Below are 23,678 nucleotides of genomic sequence, written 5' to 3'. Positions count from 1 at the left end.
AAGCTACACTTTCACCTTCACATCCTACCTCAAACACCTCATTGGACTACTGAGAGTCTTTGAGACTGACCTACCGGCCTCCCACCAAGGAGCCTTTAGCCTACTTTTGGAATCCCTCTCCAACCTACGCCTCCATCTATTCCACGCAGCCTACGATGGCTTCGAACTCTCCTCCAGAGAGGCAGCTTTTGCTATCGCCATGCGCCGACTAGCTTGGCTACGCCTGGTCGACATGGACCCCAACTTACAGGACCGGTTGGCTAACCTCCCCTGCGTGGGAAAATAACTGTTCGATGACACTATCGAGGCGGCTACAAAACGCCTCTCCGAACACGAACGCTCGTTTGCCTCCCTTGTCCGACAAAAGCCCAAACCGCCCGCGTCCAGGCTGTATAGGGCCCCTCTGCACCGCTACTCACAAAAATCCACTCCTGCCTTCTCGCGGCCTCCACCCAGACGTCCGCAAGCCCACCATCGGGCCATGCCCAAGTCCCAACCGCCCGCGACTACCAAACCATCCCCGTCCTTTTGACGGGATACGCGGAAGGGGGCGGGCCCCCTCCACCATAGTCCCAGGCCTCCTTCCCATCGGGGGTCGCCTCAAAGCCTTTTACCCTCGCTGGGAACAAGTCACGTCGGACGCATGGGTCCTTGGCGTGATCTCATCAAGATACTCTCTCAACTTTTGGGCCATTCCTCCAGACAACCCCCCAAGGAATTGCCCACCCAACCGGACACAGCTACCCCTGCTCCTATCCGAGGCTCGAGACCTGCTTCGCCTCAGGGCAGTGGAGGAGGTTCCCCCCGACCAACGGGGGAAGGGCTTCTACTCCCGTTACTTCCTGGTACCGAAAAAAACGGGAGACCTACGCCCAATACTAGACTTGAGACGCCTCAACAAATTCCTAGTACGGGAAAAATTTCAGATGCTTTCCCTACCGACCCTCTACCCCCTGATCGACGAGGGCGACTGGCTCTGCTCCCTCGATCTGAAGGAGGCGTACACACATGTCCCAGTACACCCCGCTCACCGCAAGTTCTTGCGTTTTCAGGTGGGGGACTGGCACCTACAATACCGAGTCCTCCCCTTCAGCCTAGCATCTTCACCTCGGGTCTTCACCAAGTGCCTCGTGGTGGTTGCAGCAACCTTACGTTCCCAGGGCCTCCAGGTATTCCCCTACCTGGACGACTGGCTGATCAAAGCCCCGTCCAGGGAAGGGGTTATCTCAGCGACCCAACAGACTATTACCTACCTACAAAGTCTGGGGTTCGAAATAAACTTCCCAAAATCCCAACTACGCCCCTCGCAGTCCCTACAGTTCATCGGGGCCACGCTGGATACGGTTCGCCTCCGTTCCTTCCTCCCCCCTCCGCGCCTAGAGGCGTTAGTAAGTCTGAGTCGAAGGATCTCTCTGCTGACCTCGGTATCAGCTCGACAGATGATGACTCTCCTAGGGCACATGGCCTCCACCGTCCATGTCACACCCTTCGCCCGCCTCCATCTGAGAATCCCTCAATGGACCCTGGCCTCTCAATGGCGTCAAGACCGGGACCCGATCGACCGTCCCGTGACAGTGACTCCTTCCTTGCAGAGATCGCTCCGCTGGTGGGCCGACTCTTCAAATCTTTCCAAAGGTTTACTCTTCCTCGCCCCTCATCACAGTAAGGTACTCACCACGGACTCGTCAGAGTACGCTTGGGGAGCCCATCTGGACGGCCTACGCACGCAGGGGATGTGGTCAGCGGAAGACCGCCGCTGTCACATCAACGTGCTAGAGCTCCGGGCCATCTATCTCGCAGCTGTAGCCTTTCAACATCTGCTCCACGACCGGGTTGTCCTCATCCGAACCGACAACCAGGTTGCAATGTACTATGTAAACAAACAAGGAGGAACAGGGTCTTGGTCCCTCTGTCGGGAAGCCCTGCGCCTCTGGAAATGGGCAATCTCCAACAACACCTTCCTTTGAGCGGTGTACATACAAGGAGAACAAAACTGCCTGGCGGACAGACTCAGCCGCCTCCTCCAGCCACACGAGTGGTCACTGCACTCTCAAACCCTACGACAGGTGTTCAAACAGTGGGGGACACCTCAAATAGATCTGTTTGCATCCCCCCACAATCACAAACTGCCTCTCTTCTGCTCCCGGATGTACTCCCCGGACCGGCTCGAGGCCGACGCCTTCCTCCTAGACTGGGAGGGAAGGTTCCTGTACGCGTTTCCGCCGTTTCCTCTGATCCTGCAGACGCTTGTCCACCTGAAAACAGTACAAGCCACCCTGATCCTGATTGCTCCTCACTGGCCATGCCAGCCTTGGTTTTCCCTTCTACTTCAACTCAGTGTCAGAGATCCACTGCCTCTGCCTCTGTTTCCCTCTCTACTGTCACAAGGTCAGGGTTCGCTGTTACATCCCAATCTTCAATCTCTTCATCTGAATGCTTGGTTTCTTTCCCCCTGACTGCTCTCCCCTTGTCTCAATCAGTCAAGGAGATATTGGAGGCCTCTAGAAAGACCTCGACGAGAACCTGCTACTCCCAAAAGTGGACCAGATTCTCAACCTGGTGCTCCGCCCACAGCCAGGACCCGGTGTCGGTCCCCGTCCCCCTGGTCCTTGACTATTTACTTCAATTATCTCATTCCGGCCTAAAGACCAACTCCATTCGAGTACACCTCAGTGCGATTGCGGCCTTTCATCAGCCCCTGGAAGGGAAAGCCCTCTCGCTCCATCCCTTAGTCTCTCGCTTCATGAAGGGTCTTCTGAATGTCCACCCTCCTCTCAAACCCCCTCCGGTGGTTTGGGACCTTAACGTGGTTCTGGCTCAACTAATGAAACCTCCATTTGAGCCCCTAGACAAATGCCATCCAAAATTCCTCACTTGGAAGGTAATTTTCCTGCTCGCGCTCACTTCCGCCCGACGGGTTAGTGAGTTACAAGCTCTGGTAGCGGACCCACCCTTCACGGTATTCCATCACGACAAGGTGGTACTCCGCACCCATCCAAAGTTCTTGCCTAAAGTAGTGTCTGATTTTCACCTCAATCAGTCCATTGTCTTGCCTGTATTTTTTCCCAAGCCCCACTCTCACCCCGGAGAGGTGGCGCTCCATACTCTTGACTGTAAGAAAGCGTTGGCCTTCTACCTCCAACGCACTCAGTCACACCGGAAAGTCCCACAATTGTTTTTGTCCTTCGACCCAAACCGGTTAGGTCACCCAGTCTCCAAGCGCACCTTGTCCAACTGGTTGGCCGATTGCATCTCCTTCTGCTACGCTCAGGCTGGTCTCACACTGCATGGTCGAGTAACGGGACACAAGGTCCGAGCGATGGCAGCCTCCGTAGCGTTCCTCAGGTCCACACCTATTGAGGAAATCTGCAAGGCTGCCACGTGGTCTTCGGTTCATACTTTCACCTCCCACTACTGTCTGGACTCACTGTCCAGGAGCGATGGTCGGGAATCTGCAAGGCTGCCACGTGGTCTTCGGTTCTTTCACCTCCCACTACTGTCTGGACTCACTGTCCAGGAGCGATGGCCGGTTCGGCCAATCGGTTTTGCGAAATCTATTTGCTTAAATTGCCAACTTCCCTCCATCCCTTTTCAGTTAGCTTGGAGGTCACCCACATGTGAGAATATCATGCCTGCTTGTCCTGGGATAAAGCACAGTTACTTACCGTAACAGGTGTTATCCAGGGACAGCAGGCATATATTCTCACAACCTGCCCACCTCCCCGAGGTTGGCTTCTTTGCTAGTTAAGTGAACTGGAGACCACGAGGGGATTCGCCCCCTAGTGGAGCAGGAAGGCACGCATGCGTGGAGCAGCAGAGCAAACTTAAATCTTCAATCAAGTTTGCTTGAAAATGCTTCTGCATCGGGGCTCCGTAGATGACGTCACCCACATGTGAGAATATATGCCTGCTGTCCCTGGATAACACCTGTTACGGTAAGTAACTGTGCTTTATGTACTTATCCTAGTAAGCTCTTTTCCAATAGATAGATGAGACATTCTAGACAAGTGGGTAGTGTCCCCATGGCCGCGTGCCATCTGCATAAGGAATACAGTTCAGATTTTCTCTGTGCTTTTTCTGTACTTCACTGAGCTTAGCTCCACCTACAGATAGTACCCAAGCACCAAGTAGAGACACCCATAACAATCAAGGTCCGTTCCAGGAACCCCCGCAAATGTTGAAAACCATGAATACGGTTTTTAGCGAGGGAGACAGGAAAGGGCAGCCGGAGCGCTGGCGAGTGAAGGAAATCACTCGCAGTATGCTCTGACCATCTCTTCCTGTACTAAAGTCGGGCCTCGCCAATCAGGAGCTGCGTGTCAAAGCAGCTCCTGATTGATGAGGCCCAACTTTAGTGCAGGAATAGGTGGTCGGAGCATACCACGAGTGATTTCCTTCACTCGCCAGCGCTCTGGCTGCTCTCTCCTGCTGCCCTCTCCTGCCTGGTCATTCACGGTCAGAAAATACCACGAATGACCGGGACTGCGAATCGCCAACCGCGAATGACCGGGGGAGCACTGAATTTGAATCAACATTTGTCAATTTTTCAACTACTTCTCTAGAAAAACCTGAAACCTGATTTGTAACATTTTTCAGCATACCCTCCATCCTCATATTTAAACTCCATATATCTTTTAAGGTAACTTCCTTCAGGTTTTCATCCAAACATACCAGCTGGCTATCCGGGACTGGAAACACTTGTGGCATTTTTTTAAAAACCATTTCCGAAGTCAGTTGGGGTTCAGAGGCTTCCACCGAAGCCTCCTTTGAGCCACTCTCTGGCTCCAAGGCTCCCGAAAGATCTGGAGGGAGGGAAGGGGTATGGTCTAGGGCAGTGTTTTTCAACCTTTTTTGGGCAAAGGCACACTTGTTTCATGAAAAAAATCACGAGGCACACCACCATTAGAAAATGTTAAAAAATTTAACTCTGTGCCTATATTGACTATATATAAAGTAATTCTCTTGAATAGGAATCAAATAAACACAAAGAAAGTATTTTATAATTACTTTGTTATGAAATATTAAGTAAACAGAATAGTGAAAAATTATAAAATACTTTATTCAGTGCGAAACCTGGGCCTATTTGGCTGAACACAAAGCTGATATTCTGGCTGGAATCGAACAAAGACACACACGTAGCTCTTCGTCAACAGCTCTCAGTCTCTCTCTTTATTTGGTTTTTATAGCATACAAAAATAGACAAATATACCCTCCATCCTTTTTATTAAACCACAATAGCAGTTTTTAGCGCAGGGAGCTGCGCTGAATGCCCAGCGCTGCTCTTGACGCTCATAGGCTCCCTGCGCTAAAAACCACTATTGCGGTTTAGTAAAAGGTGACCATATTGTAAAATATAGACAGCAGATATAAATTCAGAACTGTGCATAGTAAGTGAAGGGAAGTTTTCATCTCTGGGAATTTACCCAGTTAACTATTAAGTTATTTGGGCAAATTCCTTTGAAAACTGTGGTAATACTGCCTCCACTTTGCTAAATTTAAAATAAAATCATTTTTCCTACCTTGTCTGGTGATTTCTGGTTGCACTTTCTTCTTCTGACTGTGCATCCAATCTTTCTTCCCTTCTATCAGCCTGTATGCTTTCTCTCCTCCACACCTCATTCCCTCCCCCAACTTTTTCTTCCTCTCTCCCTGACCTTTCTTTTTTTCTGTTTCTCTTATTTCCTTCTGTTTCCCTGCCTGCCCCCTTTCTTTCTTTCTCCCTGCCGTTCCCCAAGCCACTGCCACTGCCATCGGGGAACAGGACCCACCAATGGATAACAGGCCCCAAAGCCGACGCATGCTCTCCCTGACGTCAATTCTGCAATCGGAGAGGAAGTTCCGCCCAGCCAGGCAGCGATTGGCTGGCCCGAACTTCCTCTCTGACTGCAGAATTGACGTCAGGGAGAAGAAGACTTATCGGCTCGATAGATCGCCAAGACAAAGTGAGTCCTGGGTGATCGACTCACTTTGCCTTGGCGAGCTACTGGCGCCCCTGCCTCGGGCCCCCTGTCAGCTCCGGGCCCCTGAATGCAGGACTGGTAGTAGTGTGCCGTGGAACAGCGGTTGAAAAACACTGGTCTAGGGAGCTTAATGAGGCTCCAGACATTGAACCACTTAGAAACATAGAAATAGACGGCAGATAAGGGCCCACGGCCCATCTAGTCTGCCCACCTTAATGTCCCTCCCCTACCTTTGCCCTGTGAATAGATCCCATGTGCCGATCCCATTTGGCCTTAAAATCAGGCACGCTGCTGGCCTCAATCACCTGTAGTGGAAGACTATTCCAGCGATCAACCACTCTTTCAGTGAAAAAGAATTTCCTGGTGTCACCTCGTAGTTTCCCGCCCCTGATTTTCAACGGATGCCCTCTTGTTGTCGTGGGACCCTTGAAAAAGAAGATATCTTCCTCCGCCTCCGGCCCGTAAGATACTTGAATGTCTCGATCATGTCCCCCCTCTCTCTGCGCTCCTCGAGCGAGTATAGCTGTAATTTGTCAAGCCGTTTTTCGTATGGTAGATCCTTGAGTCCCGAGACCATCCGGGTGGCCATTCTTTGCACCGACTCCAGTCTCAGCACATCCTTGCGATAATGTGGCCTCCAGAATTGCACACAGTATTCCAGGTGGGTCCTCACCATGGATCTATACAATGGCATAATGACTTCCGCCTTACGACTGACGAAACCCCTTCGTATGCAGCCCATGATTTGTCTTGCCTTGGACGAAGCCTGCTCCACTTGATTGGCAGACTTCATGTCCTCACTGACGATTACCCCCAAGTCTCGTTCTGCTACCGTTTTTGCTAGGATCTCGCCATTAAGGGTATAAGACTTGCATGGATTCTGGCTGCCCAGGTGCATAACTTTGCATTTTTTGGCATTGAAGTTGAGTTGCCATGTCCTAGACCATCGCTCCAGTAGGAGTAGGTCGTGCATCATGTTGTCGGGCACTGAATCTTCGTCTGTTGTGCATTTGCCCACTACATTACTCAGTTTGGCGTCATCGGCGAATAATGTTATTTTACCTCGAAGCCCTTCTGCCAAGTCTCTTATAAAGATGTTGAATAGGATTGGGCCCAAGACTGAGCCCTGTGGTACTCCACTAATCACCTCCGTCATTTCGGAGGGGGTGCCGTTCACCACCACCCTTTGGAGCCTACCTCCAAGCCAGCTCCCAACCCATTTCGTCAATGTGTCACCTAATCCTATAGAACTCATCTTGCTCAGTAACCTGCGGTGTGATACGCTATCGAATGCTTTGCTAAAGTCCAGGTACACGATGTCCAGGGACTCCCCAATATCCAGCTTCCCCGTTACCCAGTCAAAGAAGCTGATCAGGTTGGATTGGCAGGATCTCCCCTTAGTAAATCCATGTTGTCGGGGATCCCGTAGATTCTCCTCATCCAGGATCTTATCTAATTGGTGTTTGATTAGAGTTTCCATTAGTTTGCTCACTATCGATGTTAGACTCACTGGTCTGTAGTTTGCTGTCTCCATCTTTGAGCCTTTCTTGTGGAGTGGAATGACGTTAGCCGTCCTCCAGTCCAACGGGACGCTGCCTGTACTAAGGGAGAGGTTGAAGAGCGCGGACAGTGGCTCCGCCAAGACATCACTCAGCTCCCTAAGCACCCTGGGGTGCAGGTTGTCCGGCCCCATTGCCTTGCTAACCTTGAGCCTTGACAGCTCACCGTAGACACTGCTGGGCGTAAACTCAAAGTTACTAAACGGGTCAACTGAGCCAACCCTTGTCTGTAGCTGAGGGCCAAGCCCTGGCGCTTCTCGGGTGAAGACTGAGCAGAAGTATTCATTTAATAGTTGGGCTTTTTCCGAATCCTTTTCCACATAGTCTCCGTCTGGTTTCAAGACGTACAATCCCGCCTGAGTTTTTTCTTCTATCACTGATATACCTGAAGAAGGATTTATCTCCCTTCTGGATGTTCTTTGCTAGAGACTCCTCCATGAGGAATTTAGCCTCCCTGACTGCTGTTTTGACGGCTTTTGATTTGGCCAGGTAGTCTGCTCTAGAGTCCTGCTTCCCTGATTGTTTGTAAGAGATGAATGCTTTTTTCTTCTCCTTGATCAGGTCTGAGATCTCCGCAGTAAACCACTGTGGCTTATTTTTCCTTCGCCGTTTACTTACTGATTTTACATAGCGGTTTGTTGCTTCTTGTATGGTTGCTTTCAAAGTCGACCACATGTCTTCCATGTTATCGGTTTCTTCTTGGCTTTGTAGCGCCTGGTGAACAAAGTCTCCCATTTCTTTGAAATTTGTGTCCTTGAATTTGAGGACTTTGGTTAGTGTAGTAGATTTAGTGAAACCTTTCCTGATATTGAACCATACCATGTTGTGGTCACTGGAGGCCAATGTGTCGCCCACCGAGACCTCTGTGACACTTTCTCCATTGGTAAGTATCAGGTCCAGTATTGCCTGATCCCTTGTCGGTTCCAACACCAGTTGCCTGAGGCTTGCTCCTTTCATAGAGTTTAATAGCCTCCTGCTGCTGCCGGAAGCAGAGGTAAGTGTAACCCAATCCACATCAGGCATGTTGAAGTCACCTAGCAATACTGTGTCCCCACGCAAAGTGATATTTTCTATATCTTCGATTATTTCCATATCCAGGTCATCCTGTTGTCTTGGGGGTCTGTAAATTATGCCAAGATACAAGCACTTCTATCGGACCTAACGGTAGGTATTGCTGACAAAGTCAAGTGTCTGTCTCCCAGGCTCAGGACCCAATGTTAAGTGGTGTCTTCCAGTGCCTGTTGGCAATTAGGCACCACAATCTCCAGGAAGCCCTCTGGAAGAAAATCAGGAAAAGAAATTGCAAATAGGTAATGTCAGAGCCACAACTCCCCAACTCACTGCGCTCTCACCAGAACGCTTCCACCAAAGAGTCCAGGAGTGATTGCGTCTTATCTCCCGGGCTCAGGACTCAATGTTAAGTGGTGTCCTTCCAGTGCCTATTGGCAATTAGGCACTACAAATCTCCAGGGAGCCCTCCGGGAGAAAAACAGGAAAAGAAATTGCAAGTAGGTAATGTCAGGGCCACAACTGCCCAGAACACTGTGCTCTCACCAGAACGCTTCCTCCCTAATTTGTGCAATCCTGGCAATAATTCACATTAGAAAACCTAAGGACTCCATCCCAACAAAATTTGAGGCAAAAATTGCAGTTTTGGAGAAGCAGGGAGCTTATGAAAAAAAGATAACAAAAAAATCCAAGATGGCCATCACTATGAAATTTGTGCAAAAGTCACAATATTTTTCATACATAGTAAAGTAAAAAAAATGGTGATTTTAGGATTTTCCAGGTAGGGAAATACAGGGGGACATGCAGAAACCTTGAAAACTCCATTTTACAGACCTCCCCCAATTCACCTCACAGGCTGAGACAGCCTTTACTCACTGTGACCTGTTTGTGGATCTGTGCTGCAGCCTGCCCCAGCTCTCTTACAGTAGCTGGATCAGAGAATCACTGCCTCATGCTGGGAATGCCTCTGCAACTCTGATCTTCGGGCTGCCAGTCAGACCCTATGCCTGACTGCACCCCACCTCTGAGGACCCATGAACGCACACTGGGATGGGCGGAGGTGAGAAGACGCAGCCGGCACCCTGCAAGACACTACCAAGCCTCCTAAGGATGCACAACAGCCTGCATTTGACCCACTGCTTAACAGTAGGTGAGACAACTTCAGGGAAAGCCCTGAGCTCCAAAGAAAACTAAGTAGGCTGGCTAATAGACACCTACTGGGTTAGTCCCATCAGCTACACACATAAGTCTGTATGTTCTCAATGCAGGCAAAGCTGAAGAAATGCTCTGGGTACAAAAATCTAAAAATTAAAAACACAAAATAAAATGTGGAGAGCAGAATGAACACTCTCTTGCAGGCATGCATGCAGAAGGAAAAAACTGGAGGTGGAGCTAAGGAGCTCAGTGAAGTACAGAAGAGGCACAGAGAAAATCCAAACTGGATGCCTTCTGCAGATAGCACATGGCCATTGGGACACTACCACATGTCTAGAATGTCTCACGTATTGCACTGGAAATTAATTAGGGGTGGGGAATAAGGCTGAGGGTTCACCTAGGGTCTCTGTTCTGAAGTCTTCTCCTGCCCAGAATTCCTAAATTAAGAATGCAGTTGTACAGCTTTTACCTGTGGAATAAATATGCTAAGCAAAATGGCTGCCATAATGGTGTAGTGATCCATAAACCAAATGATAACTGCGTATATGCACCCTCGAATATAGATGATGTTTATTACTTCCAGATCCTGTAAAGGAATACAAAATACAACAAAAGACTAGATGTTGTGGAGGGGATATCAGCTATTTTTAAAAATGGTAATTTCAGACACAGGTTATAAAGAAATAAAACAAAATATATAGGATAACATTTTTTTATTAGCTTTCGAAGGCAATACCACCTTCAGATCAGAAATGAGCAAATGTTGATAAATATGAGAATATATTCTACATTTGTCAACATTTGCTTACTTCTGATCTGAAGAAGGTATTGCCAGCGTAACAGGACATGTAACTTTACCTTCTGGCATTACTGTTCTATTCAATATAATTTTACTTCCAGTCCAAGCTTTTTACTACCTGGGTATCACATTGGATTTTCCTGTACTGAACAGATATCACTTTTAAGTTCCGGTTTTATGGCCTTGCACCAGCTCTATTCCATTCATAACTCTTTGGATTCACAGGCATTACACACCCTCTTACCATGCATATGTGATTCCAAGATTCCAAGATTAGATTACTGTAATGTGATTTATGCAGGTTTGCAAAAAAAAATAAAAAAATAACTTAACGGATCTGCAGTGAATTTGGTGAAACCAAAGGCAAAAAACTACAGAGGTGATGTTCATGATGCAAGTGTTTATTAAGGGTGGTTTTCTGCACTTTCCAGAATTTTATGTCTCAAGACACTAAGGACAAGGCAATTTTCTCTTGACACGTTCTCTTGACACGTTGTTTCTCAGAGTTTTATGGCTCAAGATATTAAGCACCAATTTTGCTCACATCCACATTTGCTGTTTTATCTTTGAACCCTCAAACCTTAGGACCCCTGAGGAAGACGGTTTAGTTGAAACACGGACTATGTTGGGTCTGAACTTTTCACAGAACTGGTTAGAGCAGCTGGTTGTGAGTTCAATTCCCACTGCAGCTCCTTGTGACTCTGGGCAAGTCACTTAACATCTCATTACCCAAGGTACAAAATAAATACCTGTCTAAAATATGTAAACTGTTTTGATTGGAACCATGCAGAAAAAATAGTGTGTCAAGTCCCATCTCCTTCGCTGGCTGCATCGAGGTAGAAGAAGATATCTTCTTTTTCAGGGGTCCCACGGCAACAAGAGGACACCCGTGGAAAATCAGAGGCGGGAAACTGCACGGTGACACCAGGAAGTTCTTTTTCACCGAAAGGGTGGTGGATCGCTGGAATGGTCTTCCACTTCAGGTGATTGAGGCCAACAGCGTGCCTGATTTTAAGGCCAAATGGGATCGACACGTGGGTTCTATTCGCAAAGTAAAGGCAGGGGAGGGTCATTAGGGTGGGCAGACTGGATGGGCCTTGGCCCTTATCTGCCGTCGACTTCTATGTTTCTATGTTTCTATGTATTCCGTTTCAAGTTCAATTTAAAAATTCTCGCCCTAACTTTCAAAGCTCTTCATAATAATACTCTAAATGAGGGGGTTTTTCTACTGGCCACTGTGTAAGCAGAGGAAATAGACACCCAGATCCATCTGGAAATGGTGGTCTTGGAAGCAGACTGCCCTGGAGGGCAGGACTCACCAGTACAAACAGATGGTCAGTGACATGAAACTCGTTCAATAATTCCAGGTACCACAACAGGATCCTGTGCGCATCCAGCAACTGCAACACCCAATCCTGCTCCCTCGAACCAGAAGTAAAGGTAAGAAACTGAACTTCCTAGTTAATATGGAAGGCAGAGATCACTTTCTGAAGAAAGGAGGGAACAAAGTACAGAAACACATCGGAATTCGTGATCCTATGAAAGGGATCCCGGCAGGAAAGAGCCTGAAGCTCAGAAATCCTGTGGGCAGAGGAAATGGCCACCAGAAAGACAGTCTTGATCATGAGATCCAGTAATGATGATGGGTCCAGAGGTCCATAAGGTGAGCCAAAGATCAGAAGACCAGGTTGAGATCCCAAAATGTACAGGGCAGTCGCACAGGGGCTGAAGCCTCAGTGCACCCCTCAAAAAAAAAAAAACACATCTGGATGAGGGGCCAAGAAGCCCCTCAGAGGTGTAGGATCTAGATTGGCAAACTGGCCCCTGAGAAAAGGCAAAGCCAGGCCCTTCGTCAGGCCGGCCTGAAGAACTTCAGTATCTGGGATTCTGACAAAATAGATGGATCTTCGTATTTCTGTACGCACCATGTCTGATAACATCTCCAAGCTATCACTTTGGAGGTCACCGTGGACTTCGTCTTGTTCCGGAGAAGAGTGGCAATCATGGTCGAGGAACAGTCCCACCAACTAAGGTCGTGTGCTCAATAGCCAGGCCGTAAGACCGAAGTGGTCTGGATCATTTGGGCCCTGCGTAAGAAAAGAGGAGGATAAAGGAACCTGAGTCCCTGATACAGCTGCTGCCTAACTAAGTCAGCATAACACGGGCGCCTTGGCCAGTCCGGCACGATGAGAAAGACCCAACCCCCATGGGTTGCCATTCTCCTCAATAGATGGCCTATCATAGGCCACAATGGGAAGACGTATAGAAGACCCTTCTGTGGCCAGGGTTGAACCAGGGCATCTAGGCCTTCACTGCCAAACTTGCAATGATGGCTGAAGAGCTGATGTACTTTCCCGTTAGCTGCTGACACCAAGGGGTCAAATGTGGGCCAACCCCAGTGTTTCACAATGCAGTCAGAGTGCTCTTTGGGACAGAGACCACTCTCTAGGTCCTAGAGTCTGATGACTGAAATAATCCACCAGGACATTGTCCACTCCGGCCACGTGTGCAGCTGAAAGCACTATGAGGTATCTCTTTGCCACCCCAGAAGAGAAGCTGGGACTCAATGTTCAGGAAGGCGCTTATAGTGTCCTCCGGTGATTGATGGAGGCCATTTCCGTAGAGTTGTCCGAGAGGATGAGGACAGTTTGATGCCGTATATTACCCTCAAAGTGAAGGAGAGCAAGTCAGATCACCCAAAGCTCCAGATGATTGATCGACCACTTTCGCTCGGAGAGGGCTCACTGGCACAGAACTGAAGCATCAATGCCAATAGCACCTCAGCCCTTGAGACTGGCATCTGTCGTCAAGAACACCCACTTCGGAATCTGGAGGGGGAAACCCTTGGACAGAGAAAGAGGACTCAGCCACCAGGCTAAACTGCTCTGAGCCATGCTGTCCATGTAAAGGAACTCTTTGTGGACTCCAGCATGAAATCAGTGCATCCTGCAGCGGGCACAAAGTGCCCTGGCCCAAGGGACCACATCGTCACCACCATGATCACCAGGACCTGGAGATACTGGCAGGCCATCGGGACTGGAGTGTCCAGAAAGTCCCTGACCAACAGGTGAAGCTTCTCCTGGCGTGACTCTGGCAGAAACACCTTGTTCTGACCCACGTGGAAGCGAACCCCCAAGATAGGCCCGTGGGATCTCTTAGAGAGAAGAAGAGATAATGGTTACTGTGGATGGGCAGACTGGATGGACCATTTGGCCTTTATCTGCCATCATGTTTCTATGTTTCCATTCCAAGTCATGCATTGACTCGAGATGACTCTTGTTGAAGTTGATCACCCAGCCCAGGCACTGAAGCAGCTGAATGACTTGGTGAACTGCCGACACCCCTCAGGGCCCTGATCAGTCAATCGTCCAAATATGGGTATACCAGAACGCCTAAGGTGCACAGATGAGCTGCTACCATCACCATCACCTTGGTGAAGGTCCTCCTGTGTGCTGTCGCCAACCTGAAGGGCAGCACTGCAAACTGATAGTGCTGCTGCATAACGTGGAATCTCAGGTACTTCCTGTGTTCCAGAAAGATGGGGATATGGAGTTGCCTCCATTAGATTCATGGAAGCCAAGAATTCCTCTGGAGCCACTGAAGTGATCACTAAACGCATGGTCTCCATCTGGAAACGAGGAACGAGAGGCACTCTTAGCGTAACTTTGACCACTTTGAGGTCCAAAACAACCTCCAGTTGTTGGAGCCTCTTTTTGACCCAATGAAGCATATTGAGAATTTGTCGGAGCCCGAATCTTACTCCAGAATGGGCTTCACTCAGGTCACCTTTTTTCTGGCTTCCCTGCAGGGCAATTCAGAAAATAATCCACCAGGGAGCGATGAAACTCGAGCTTGTAGCCATCCTGAAGAACCTCCAGGACCCAACGGTCCGAGGTGATAGCCTATCCTAGCATCAAAACTGCTTCTTAGAGGTTGCTGCCGGATGGCTCACCATTAACGGCTAGCGCTGGAAACTACTGAACCTCTGCTTGGCAGACTGGGAAGGGACTGCACAGAGGAGCCCACAAAGTACTGACGGGAACGTCTGAGGGGATGAAAACTAGGGCACCCCGACCCCCTGGAGAGTCGGAGCCTATTGTCTCACAAGGACTTGAGCTTGCAGTCCTATACACTACCCACAAGGTTATCCAGACCTTTGCCAATCAGGAGTTGTCCATTAAAAGGTAACCTGCTTAAGGGTGCTTTCGAGGACAAACCACTGGTCCACCGCCGGATCCTCAACATCCTACACGCTGAAATGGAATAAGCCAACAGTTTGATAAAGCCTTTGAATATGTCGTACAGGGCACCTGCCATATAGTCTACCTCCGAGTTCAGGACGGCGAGATCCCAGATCACAATAGTGTCTGGATCGTGGCGAAGCTTAGAATGACATGCTCTGGCCACAAAAGAAGAGGCTGCTACTGCTTTCAGCCCGGCAGCCACCAAGTCAAAGAGGTGCTTGAAGATAAAATCCGCTCTGCGGTCCTGAACATCCTTCAGCACCACCCCCCAATCACTAGGGAGAGAAGTGCATTTTGTAACCTATGCCACTGAGGAATCAAACTTCAGGAATGCAAAATGCTGGTAAAGTCATCTTCCATCAGGTAGAGCCGAGCCATGGCTCTGGCGCATTTCAAGGGGCCCTCAGGCACTTTCCAGATGTCTGTGAGCATCTGGGTTATATCCAGATGAGCAGGAAAAGGAGTTGCTTGCAGTTTCTAATTACTCAGAACACTCTGCAATGCCAGGTAGACCAACCTACAGTTTCAACTCCTGGAGGGACTCAGAAATTAAATCAACCAGATGAGTGAGTTTAAAAAATCTCCACACCATGGGATCCTTACCCAGATCTGGAGCTCCACCCAGATCCTGGAGATCCACGAGGGCTGAAACATAGAAATATGACAGTAGATAAAGGCCAAATGGCCCATCTAATCTGCCCATCCGCAGTAACCATTATCTCTTTCTCTCTCCAAGAGAACCCACATGCCTATCCCAGGCTCTCTTGAGTTCAGACACAGTCTGTCTCCACCACCTCTTCCAGGAGACTATTCCACACATCTACCATCCTTTCTGTAAAAAGTATTTCCTTAGATTACTCCGAAGCCTATTACCTCTTAACTTCAACCTATGCCTCTCATTGCAGAGTTTCCTTTAAAATGAAAGAGGCTCAACTCATGCGCATTTACATTATGTAGGTATTTAAACATCTTTATCATATCTTCACTCTCCCACCTTTCCTCCAAAGTATACAGATTGAGATCTTTAAGTCTGTCCCCATACGCCTTATGATGAAGACCACACACCATTTTAGTAGCCTTCCTTTGGACTGACTCCATCCTTTTTATATCTTTTTAGAGCAGGGGTGTCAAAGTCCCTCCTCGAGGGCCGGAATCCAGTCGGGTTTTCTGGATTTCCCCAATGAATACGCATCGAAAGCAGTGCATGCAAATAGATCTCATGCAGATTCATTGGGGAAATCCTGAAAACCCGACTGGATTCTGGCCCTCGAGGACCGACTTTGACACCTGTGTTTTAGAGTCTTATACAGGGGCATCAATACCTCCTTTTCCTACTGGCCATACCTCTCACTATGCAACCTAGCATCCTTCTAGCTTTCACCGTCACCTTTTCAACCTGTTTGGCCACCTTAAGATCATCACATACAATCACATCCAAATACCGCTCTTCTGTCGTGCACATAAGTTCTTCACCCCCTAACCTGTACCGTTCCCTCTGGTTTTTGCAGTCCAAATGCATGATCTTGCATTTCTTAGCATTAAATTTTAGCTGCCAAATTTCAGACCATTCTTCAAGCTTCACCGGGTCTTTCTTCATGTTATTCACACCATCTGGCACGATTACTCTATTGCAGATTTTGGTATAGTCCGCAAAGAGGCAAATCTTACCCGACAACCCATCAGCAATATCGTTTATAAAAATGTTAAAAAAAACAGGCTCAAGAACATAACCTTGAGGCACACCACTGGTAACATCACTTTCCTCAGAGTGATCTCCACTAATAACTACCTTCTATTGCCTTCCACTCAATCAATTCCTAACCCAGCTCATCACTTTGGGACCCATCCTGATGGCACTCAGTTTATTTATTAGACATCTGTGTGGAACACTGTCAAAGGCTTTGCTAAAATCTAAATACACCACATCTAGCACACATCCTCTATCCAATTCTCTGGCCACCCAGTCAAAGAAATTGATCAGCTTTGTCTGATAAGACCTACCTCTAGTGAATCCATGTTGCCTCTGGTCCTGTAATCCACAGGATTCCAGAAACTCGACCATTCTCTGTTTTAAAAGTGTTTCCCTTAATTTGCTTACCACAGAAGTCAGACTTACCGGCCTGTAATTTTCTACTTCTTCCTTACTTCCACTTTTGTGGAGAGGGACCACATCCGCCCTTCTCCAGTCCTCTGGTACCACTCTCAACTCTAGAGACTCGTTGAAAAGGTCAGTCAGCGGAGCTACTAGAACTTCCCTAAGCTCCTTCAGCACCCTGCGGAAGGGCATGGTCAGGCATCCTAGTCAACTACAGTAACTGTCAGCACACTAGCTTGGGCCATCATGAGGGAGCCGGAACAAATTCCATATCCTGGGAAGTGGGGTTCCCCCAGTTGGCATGGTCATTTTCTTAACAAATAAGCCTGATACATCATGTTAATAAATTTGGGGGAAAACCCATAATCTGGGGCAAGAGCCGCCTACTGTGGACCCTTCTTAGAACTCTTGGAGGACTTATGGGCTTTGGCTAATGAATCGTGTCCATGTTTTTCTAGAACGGCAATTGCTGTGTCCTCGGGACCCACTTTTGATTTTTTAGGGTGCCTCTGGCCAAAAACATAGGCAGGACCCCTTTCAGAGGTTGAGGGTACTTGGGCTGAAGAAATTTCACCCCCCTCACGCTGCAGCGCATGTGGCATACAACCACTTGCCAGATAGCCATCCACTGCATGAATCAACATAATCCTGCCCTGGGAGGGGGGTCCGTCTGCATGGTTTTCTTGCAAAAATGAAGCTTGTAGAGGCAAAAAATAACTTTAAAATCCAACAAGGGAACATACAAGATGGCTTCCGTTAGTGCTATTTTTAGAAGAAAATAGCCTGGAAAAACACAGGAACTCCTAAAACATGGCAATTTGGGGATTTTAGGGGTGTGGGAACTAGGGCACACTCACAAACCTCTGAAAAGTCACTTCTGGAGACCCCCTAAAATTGCTGATTCAGGCTGTCAGCCCTGTACTCACTGTGTAATGTGGTGCTGTGTACTGCTGCAGTGGAAGTTGAAACAGCTTACAGGGAACTTCTCTGTTTCAACAAGCATGCAAGCAAACTGGACTGCTGGTCTTCTAACTGCCCCACTGGCCCGACACCAATAGCCGGGGATTTCTGCCACCCTCAGACATACTGTACACATGACCTGGCAGAGGAACATAGTCGGCCCCGATCCTGGGAACATCTCCATGGAGCCAAGCAACATGCGCTCAAACCCACTAGTGGACAAACCTGGGGTGAGCAAGCTCCCGAGGGAACGATCCCTGAGCCCTGAATTGAAGTGTAGGCTTTCCATAGTGTGCACTGACAGGCAGCTATCCCCCTGGAAATAGACTTTACATAAAGTCTGTGATCTCTGCAGCCAGAGCTGTCCCACAGGGAACCTATGCAGCACAAGAGTGGAATTCACGAACAAAAAGACTGAGTTTAAATAAAAATAAATACAAGCAGAAAAGACAAGCACCTACAATTTGTTTGTAGGAAAGAAACTGGATTCCTGGGGGACAATCCTAAGATAAGAAGGGAAACGTTCAAAACATTGTATAGCTGAGGTTTAATACAAGCTGTCTAGCGACTATAGGAAAATAACCCATTTGTCCAGGAATAGAGTGGGATTGTACATGAATAGATTATTCATTATACCCTTAAGGTCTGACCGACATCCAAAGTTTCAGTTTGGCCTTGAAATTTCTGATTGAGACAGTAGGCAGGTGCAGGAGATAACTGACAGGGTGGAGTTTCAGAATGACATACCTATCTACTAGAAAATATATTAGTAAGGTAAGAACCTAATATCTTTTTCTAGTGCAATAGGTGTCATTTTGGATAGACGGATAACAAATTCTACAGCTTAACTATTTCCTCAATGTAGGTACCGTATTTTTCGCTCCATAAGACGCACTTTTTCCACCCAACCCCCCTCCCATTACCTTTTTTTTAATTTTGCCCTCCCTCACTGGATGCGGCTGCCTGATTGGTTCCCTGAGCACTGACAGCTGACGCAGCTGCCTCTGAGTCCTCTTCCCTTGTGGCAGAGCTGCGCACAAGGGTGCCGGCCTGTGAGAGTTCTTAATAGGAAAGTTCTCGCGGTAAGTGGCACAGGACCAGGCCGGCAGCCTTGTGCGCCACTCTGCCGCAAGGGAAGAGGACTCAGAGGCTGCCGCGTCAGCTGTTAGTGCTCGGAGAACCAGGCAGGCAGCCGTATCCAGCGAGAGAGGGCCTCAGAATTTTAAAAAGGTAACAGTGGGGGGGGGGGGAGGCCGGGAGCTGCCCTGCCTAATTAAAAATAGGGAATGGGGGAGCGGCCTGCAGGCCAAATTAAAAATAAGGAGGGCGAGGTCTGCGGAGAGGCCTGCCTGCGGGGGCTACCTGGGATGGCGTAGGCTTGCCTGCCTGGAGAGTAGGTCTTGGAGGGGAGAATCCTGCCTGGGGGGGCTACCTGGGAGTGGGTAGGTCTGCCTGCCTGCCTGCCTGGAGGGTAGACCTGGGAGGGGGGAGGCCTGCCTGCCTGCCCTGTGCTCTGTCCCTATCTGCCTGCCTGGTCCCTTGTCCCGGCCTACCACTAGACCACCAGAGGGGGGACAGGGTACAGAGCCTGGCAGGGAGGGGGGACAGGGTGCAGAGCTTGGCAAGGAGTGTGGGGTTGGGTGCAGAGCCTGGCAGAGAATTTTGTTCAGAATGGTTTTTTTCTTGTTTTCCTCCTTTAAATCTAGGGTGCATCTTAAGGTCAGATTTATCTTATGGAGCAAAAAATACGGTACTTAACTTAAGTGCCACTTACAGAATCAGGCCCTATGTGCTCTCAAACGATTTCTCATATAGCAATGTTACTTACCGTAACAGTTGTTATCCAGGGACAGCAGGCAGCTATTCTCAATAGTGGGTGATGTCATCCGACAGAGCCTCGATGCGGACGTCTCACAAGCATACTTGCTTGAAGAAACTTCAGAAGTTTCGAGATGCCCACACCGCGCATGCGCGAGTGCCTTCTCGCCCGATGCACCGGGCGTGTCTCCTCAGTTCAGATAGCTAGCAGAGAAGCCAACCCAGGGGAGGTGGGTGGGACGTGAGAATAGCTGCCTGCTGTCCCTGGATAACAACTGTTACGGTAAGTAACATTGCTTTATCCCAGGACAAGCAGGCAGGTATTCTCACTAGTGGGTGACCTCCAAGCTAACTCCAATGGGATGGTGGGAGAGTTGGCAACTTAGGAGAATAAATTTTGCAATACTGTTTGGCCAAACTGTCCATCCCATCTGGAGAAAGTATCCAGACATTAATGAGAAGTGAAGGTATGAACCGAGGACCAAGTGGCAGCCTTACAAATCTCCTCAATCGGTGTCCACCTGAGGAAGGCTACAGAGGCCGCCATTGCTCTGACCTTATGGGCTGTGACTTTACAGGGAAGGGGTAATCCAGCCTGGGCATAGCAGAAAGAGATGCAAGCCGCCATCCAGTTGGAGATGGTACGCTTCGAGACAGGGCGTCCCAACTTGTTCGGATCAAAGGAGACGAAAAATTGAGGAGCAGTTCTGTGTGGTTTGGAGCGATCCAGGTAGAAAGCCAAAGCACGTTTACAGTCCAGAGTGTGAAGAGCTGATTCTCCAGGATGAGAATGAGGCTTCGGAAAAAACACAGGAAGAACTATGGATTGGTTGAGATGAAATTCAGAGACCACTTTAGGCAGGAATTTTGGATGAGTGTGGAGGACCACCTTGTCATGATGGAATACTGTGAAAGGCGGATCCGCCACTAAGGCCTGAAGCTCACTGACTCGGCGAGCAGAAGTGAGGGCAACAAGAAAAACCACTTTCCAAGTAAGAAACTTCAGTGGAGCCTTGTTGAGAGACTCAAAAGGAGGCTTCATAAGGTGTGAAAGGACAACATTGAGGTCCCAAACCACTGGAGGAGGTTTGAGAGGAGGATGGAAAAGTCCTTTCATAAATCTGGAAACCACAGGATGAGCAGAGAGAGGTTTCCCTTGCAGAGGCTGATGGAAAGCCGCAATTGCACTCAGATGGACTCGTATCGATGTAGACTTGAGGCCAGAATGAGAGAGGTGTAAAAGATAGTCCAAAACAGAAGACAGGGAAGCTCGCTGAGGCTCCTTACGATGAGAAACACACCAGGTAGAAAATCTAGTCCATTTTTGGGGTAGCATTTTCTAGTAGCAGGCTTCCTAGAAGCCTCCAACACATCCCTCACCGCCTTGGAAAACTGATGATGAGTCATGTTGAGAGGAACCAAGCTGTCAGGTGGAGAGGCTGCAGGTTGGGATGGAGTAGAGATCCTTGCTGCTGAGTAAGCAGTGAAGGAAACATTGGAAGAAGGAACGGCTCCCTGCTGCTGAGTTGAAGTAGAAGAGAGTACCAAGGCTGTCTGGGCCACCGAGGAGCTATCAGAATCATGGTGGCATGGTCGGACTTCAGCTTGACCAGAGTCTTTTGAATGAGAGGAAACGGAGGAAACGCATATAGAAAGAGATTCCTCCAGTCCAGAAGAAAGGCATCTGCCTCGAGGCGATGAGGAGTGTAGATCCTGGAGCAGAATTGAGGCAGTTTGAAGTTGTGGGGAGCCACAAAGAGGTCTATCTGAGGCGTCCCCCATTGAGAGAAGATTTGATGAAGGGGCTTGGAATGGAGGGTCCATTCGTGAGGCTGGAGGAGACGACTTAAGTTGTCCGCCAAGCCATTGTCCGCCCCCTGAATGTAGACATCTTTGAGGAAGGTGTTGTGGCGAATCGCCCAATCCTAGACTCTGAGAGCTTCCTGGCAGAGGGAGGCCGATCCCGTGCCCCCCTGCTTGTTGACATAATACATAGCGACCTGATTGTCCGTGCGAATGAGGACCATCAGGTCATGAAGCAGATGTTGAAAAGCCTGAAGAGCATTGAAAATCACCCTGAGTTCCAGAAGATTGATATGGCACAGCCGGTCCGCACTGGTCCAGAAGCCTTAAGTGTGAAGACCGTCCAGATGAGCCCCCATGCATAGGTCGAGGAATCGGTCGTGAGAACCTTCTGGTGGGGAGGAGTGTGAAACAGCAAACCTCTGGATAGATTGGAAGAGATCATCCACCAACGTAGAGACTGCCGAAGAGCAGGAGTGACCAGGATGTGACGAGTCAAAGGTTCTGACATCTGTGTCCATTGAGAAGCCAGAGTCCACTGAGGAATTCTGAGGTGAAGTCTGACAAAAGGAGTCACATGAACCGTAGAGGCCATGTGGCCCAAGAGAACCATCATGTGTCTCGCTGAGATGGACTGGCGAGAAGACACTGACTGACAGAGATGAAGAAGAGCTTCCAGGCGCTGTGGAGGAAGGAATGCTCTGAGTTGGATAGTATCCAGAACCGCCCCGATGAAGGGAAGAGACTGGGTAGGTTGCAGATGAGATTTTGGGAAGTTGATCTCGAACCCCATACTCTGCAGGAACCAAATAGTCCTTTGGGTTGCCGAGATGACCCCTGGAGCCGAGGCAGCTTTGATGAGCCAGTCGTCGAGGTAGGGAAACATCTGAAGACCATGGTTCCGGAGTGCAGCGGCCACCACCACCAGACACTTGGTGAAAACTCTGGGAGACGAGGACAGGCCGAAAGGGAGCACTCAATACTGCAGATGAAGATGTCCCACCCGAAATCTGAGGAATTTGCGAGAGGCCGGATAAATGGGAATGTGAGTGTAGGCCTCTTTTAGATCCAGAGAGCATAACCAGTCGTTCTGCTCGAGGAGGGGGTAGAGAGAAGCTAGGGTCAGCATGCGAAATCTCTCCTTGACCAGGAACTTGTTGAGCACCCTTAGGTCCAGAATAGGACGTAGGTCGCCCATCTTCTTCGGAACAAGGAAGTACCAGGAGTAGAACCCCGGATTGTGCTGGTCCACAGGGACCGGCTCGACGGCCCGAAGCCGGAGCAAAGTCTGAGCTTCCTGAAGAAGGGCGGTCTGGGTCAAGTTGGAAGGATACTCTCTTGGAGGATGGTCCGGGGGGACCCGATGGAACTGAAGAGAATATCCTTCCCTGATGATGGTAAGGACCCAAAGGTCAGTGGTTATAGCCATCCATCGATGGTAAAAATGATGGAGGTGACCCCCAATTGGAAAGTCAGGGGATAGCAGAACGGTGTTGGTTATGCTCCCGACAAGAGAGTCAAAAAGGCTGAGGAGCCTTGGGAACAGCAGAAGGCTGATTTTTTTTAAACAATAAAACGACAAAATAGAACCCACAATAAGAGAAATAAACTCAAAACCGCGAACACTAGAAGGCAAGAACAAGGGTTCACTCAGCGCAGAGAGTTGAAGCAAAACTTCTCAGCTCCGCAGAAAGAAAAGAACTGAGGAGACACGCCCGGTGCATCGGGCGGGAAGGCACTCGCGCATGCGCGGTGTGGGCATCTTGAAATTTCTGAAGTTTCTTCAAGCAAGTATGCTTGTGAGATGTCCGCATCGGGACTCTGTCGGATGACATCACCCACTAGTGAGAATACCTGCCTGCTTGTCCTGGGATAATATGTGGATTTCATCAGATTCTAGCTCTATAAGGAGTTTGGGTTATTGAACCATTTTGATCAAATCGCAGAGGTACTGGGCTTGATTTCCATTTTGGGTCTTCTGTTCTATGGGTTACTTGGGGCAGGGGATGCTGTATAACACTGTACAGTAGCCTTAAGACCCATGACACCAGAGCATGAAAAGAACCCTGGCACTTGGCCCCTGGACAAAGACTGTTGAGAATGAATAAAGGGGGAAAAATCCACTGTTTATTTGCAAATAGTGACTCCTAGTACCAGATTTTAGCCCTGAATTCCAAGTGGTTTGGAAAGTCTAAAGGAACAACTGGGGTGCACTGGGAGGGATCTAAAGTGGCCCTGACTGGCTTAGGCTCCTCCCAGTGCATCCCAATATGTACT

The 23,678-nt window shown here is 48.9% G+C and overlaps 1 protein-coding gene across 1 annotated transcript in view; it reads right to left on the bottom strand.

The window, feature by feature from the left end:
* LOC117365458 (tetraspanin-15-like) overlaps positions 1-23,678 on the bottom strand; it is a 151,319-nt gene that overhangs the window by 3,674 nt on the left and 123,967 nt on the right. The window contains exon 7 of the mRNA XM_033955934.1: positions 10,152-10,268. Within this exon, the coding sequence (XP_033811825.1) occupies positions 10,152-10,268 (117 nt within the window). The remainder of the gene's footprint in view (positions 1-10,151; positions 10,269-23,678) is intronic.

This window comes from Geotrypetes seraphini, chromosome 8 (genome assembly GCF_902459505.1).
Source record: "Geotrypetes seraphini chromosome 8, aGeoSer1.1, whole genome shotgun sequence".
NCBI classification, from domain to species: Eukaryota; Metazoa; Chordata; class Amphibia; order Gymnophiona; family Dermophiidae; genus Geotrypetes; species Geotrypetes seraphini.
Note: the sequence above shows the minus strand (reverse complement) of the source record. Positions and strands in the feature narration are given on the sequence as shown.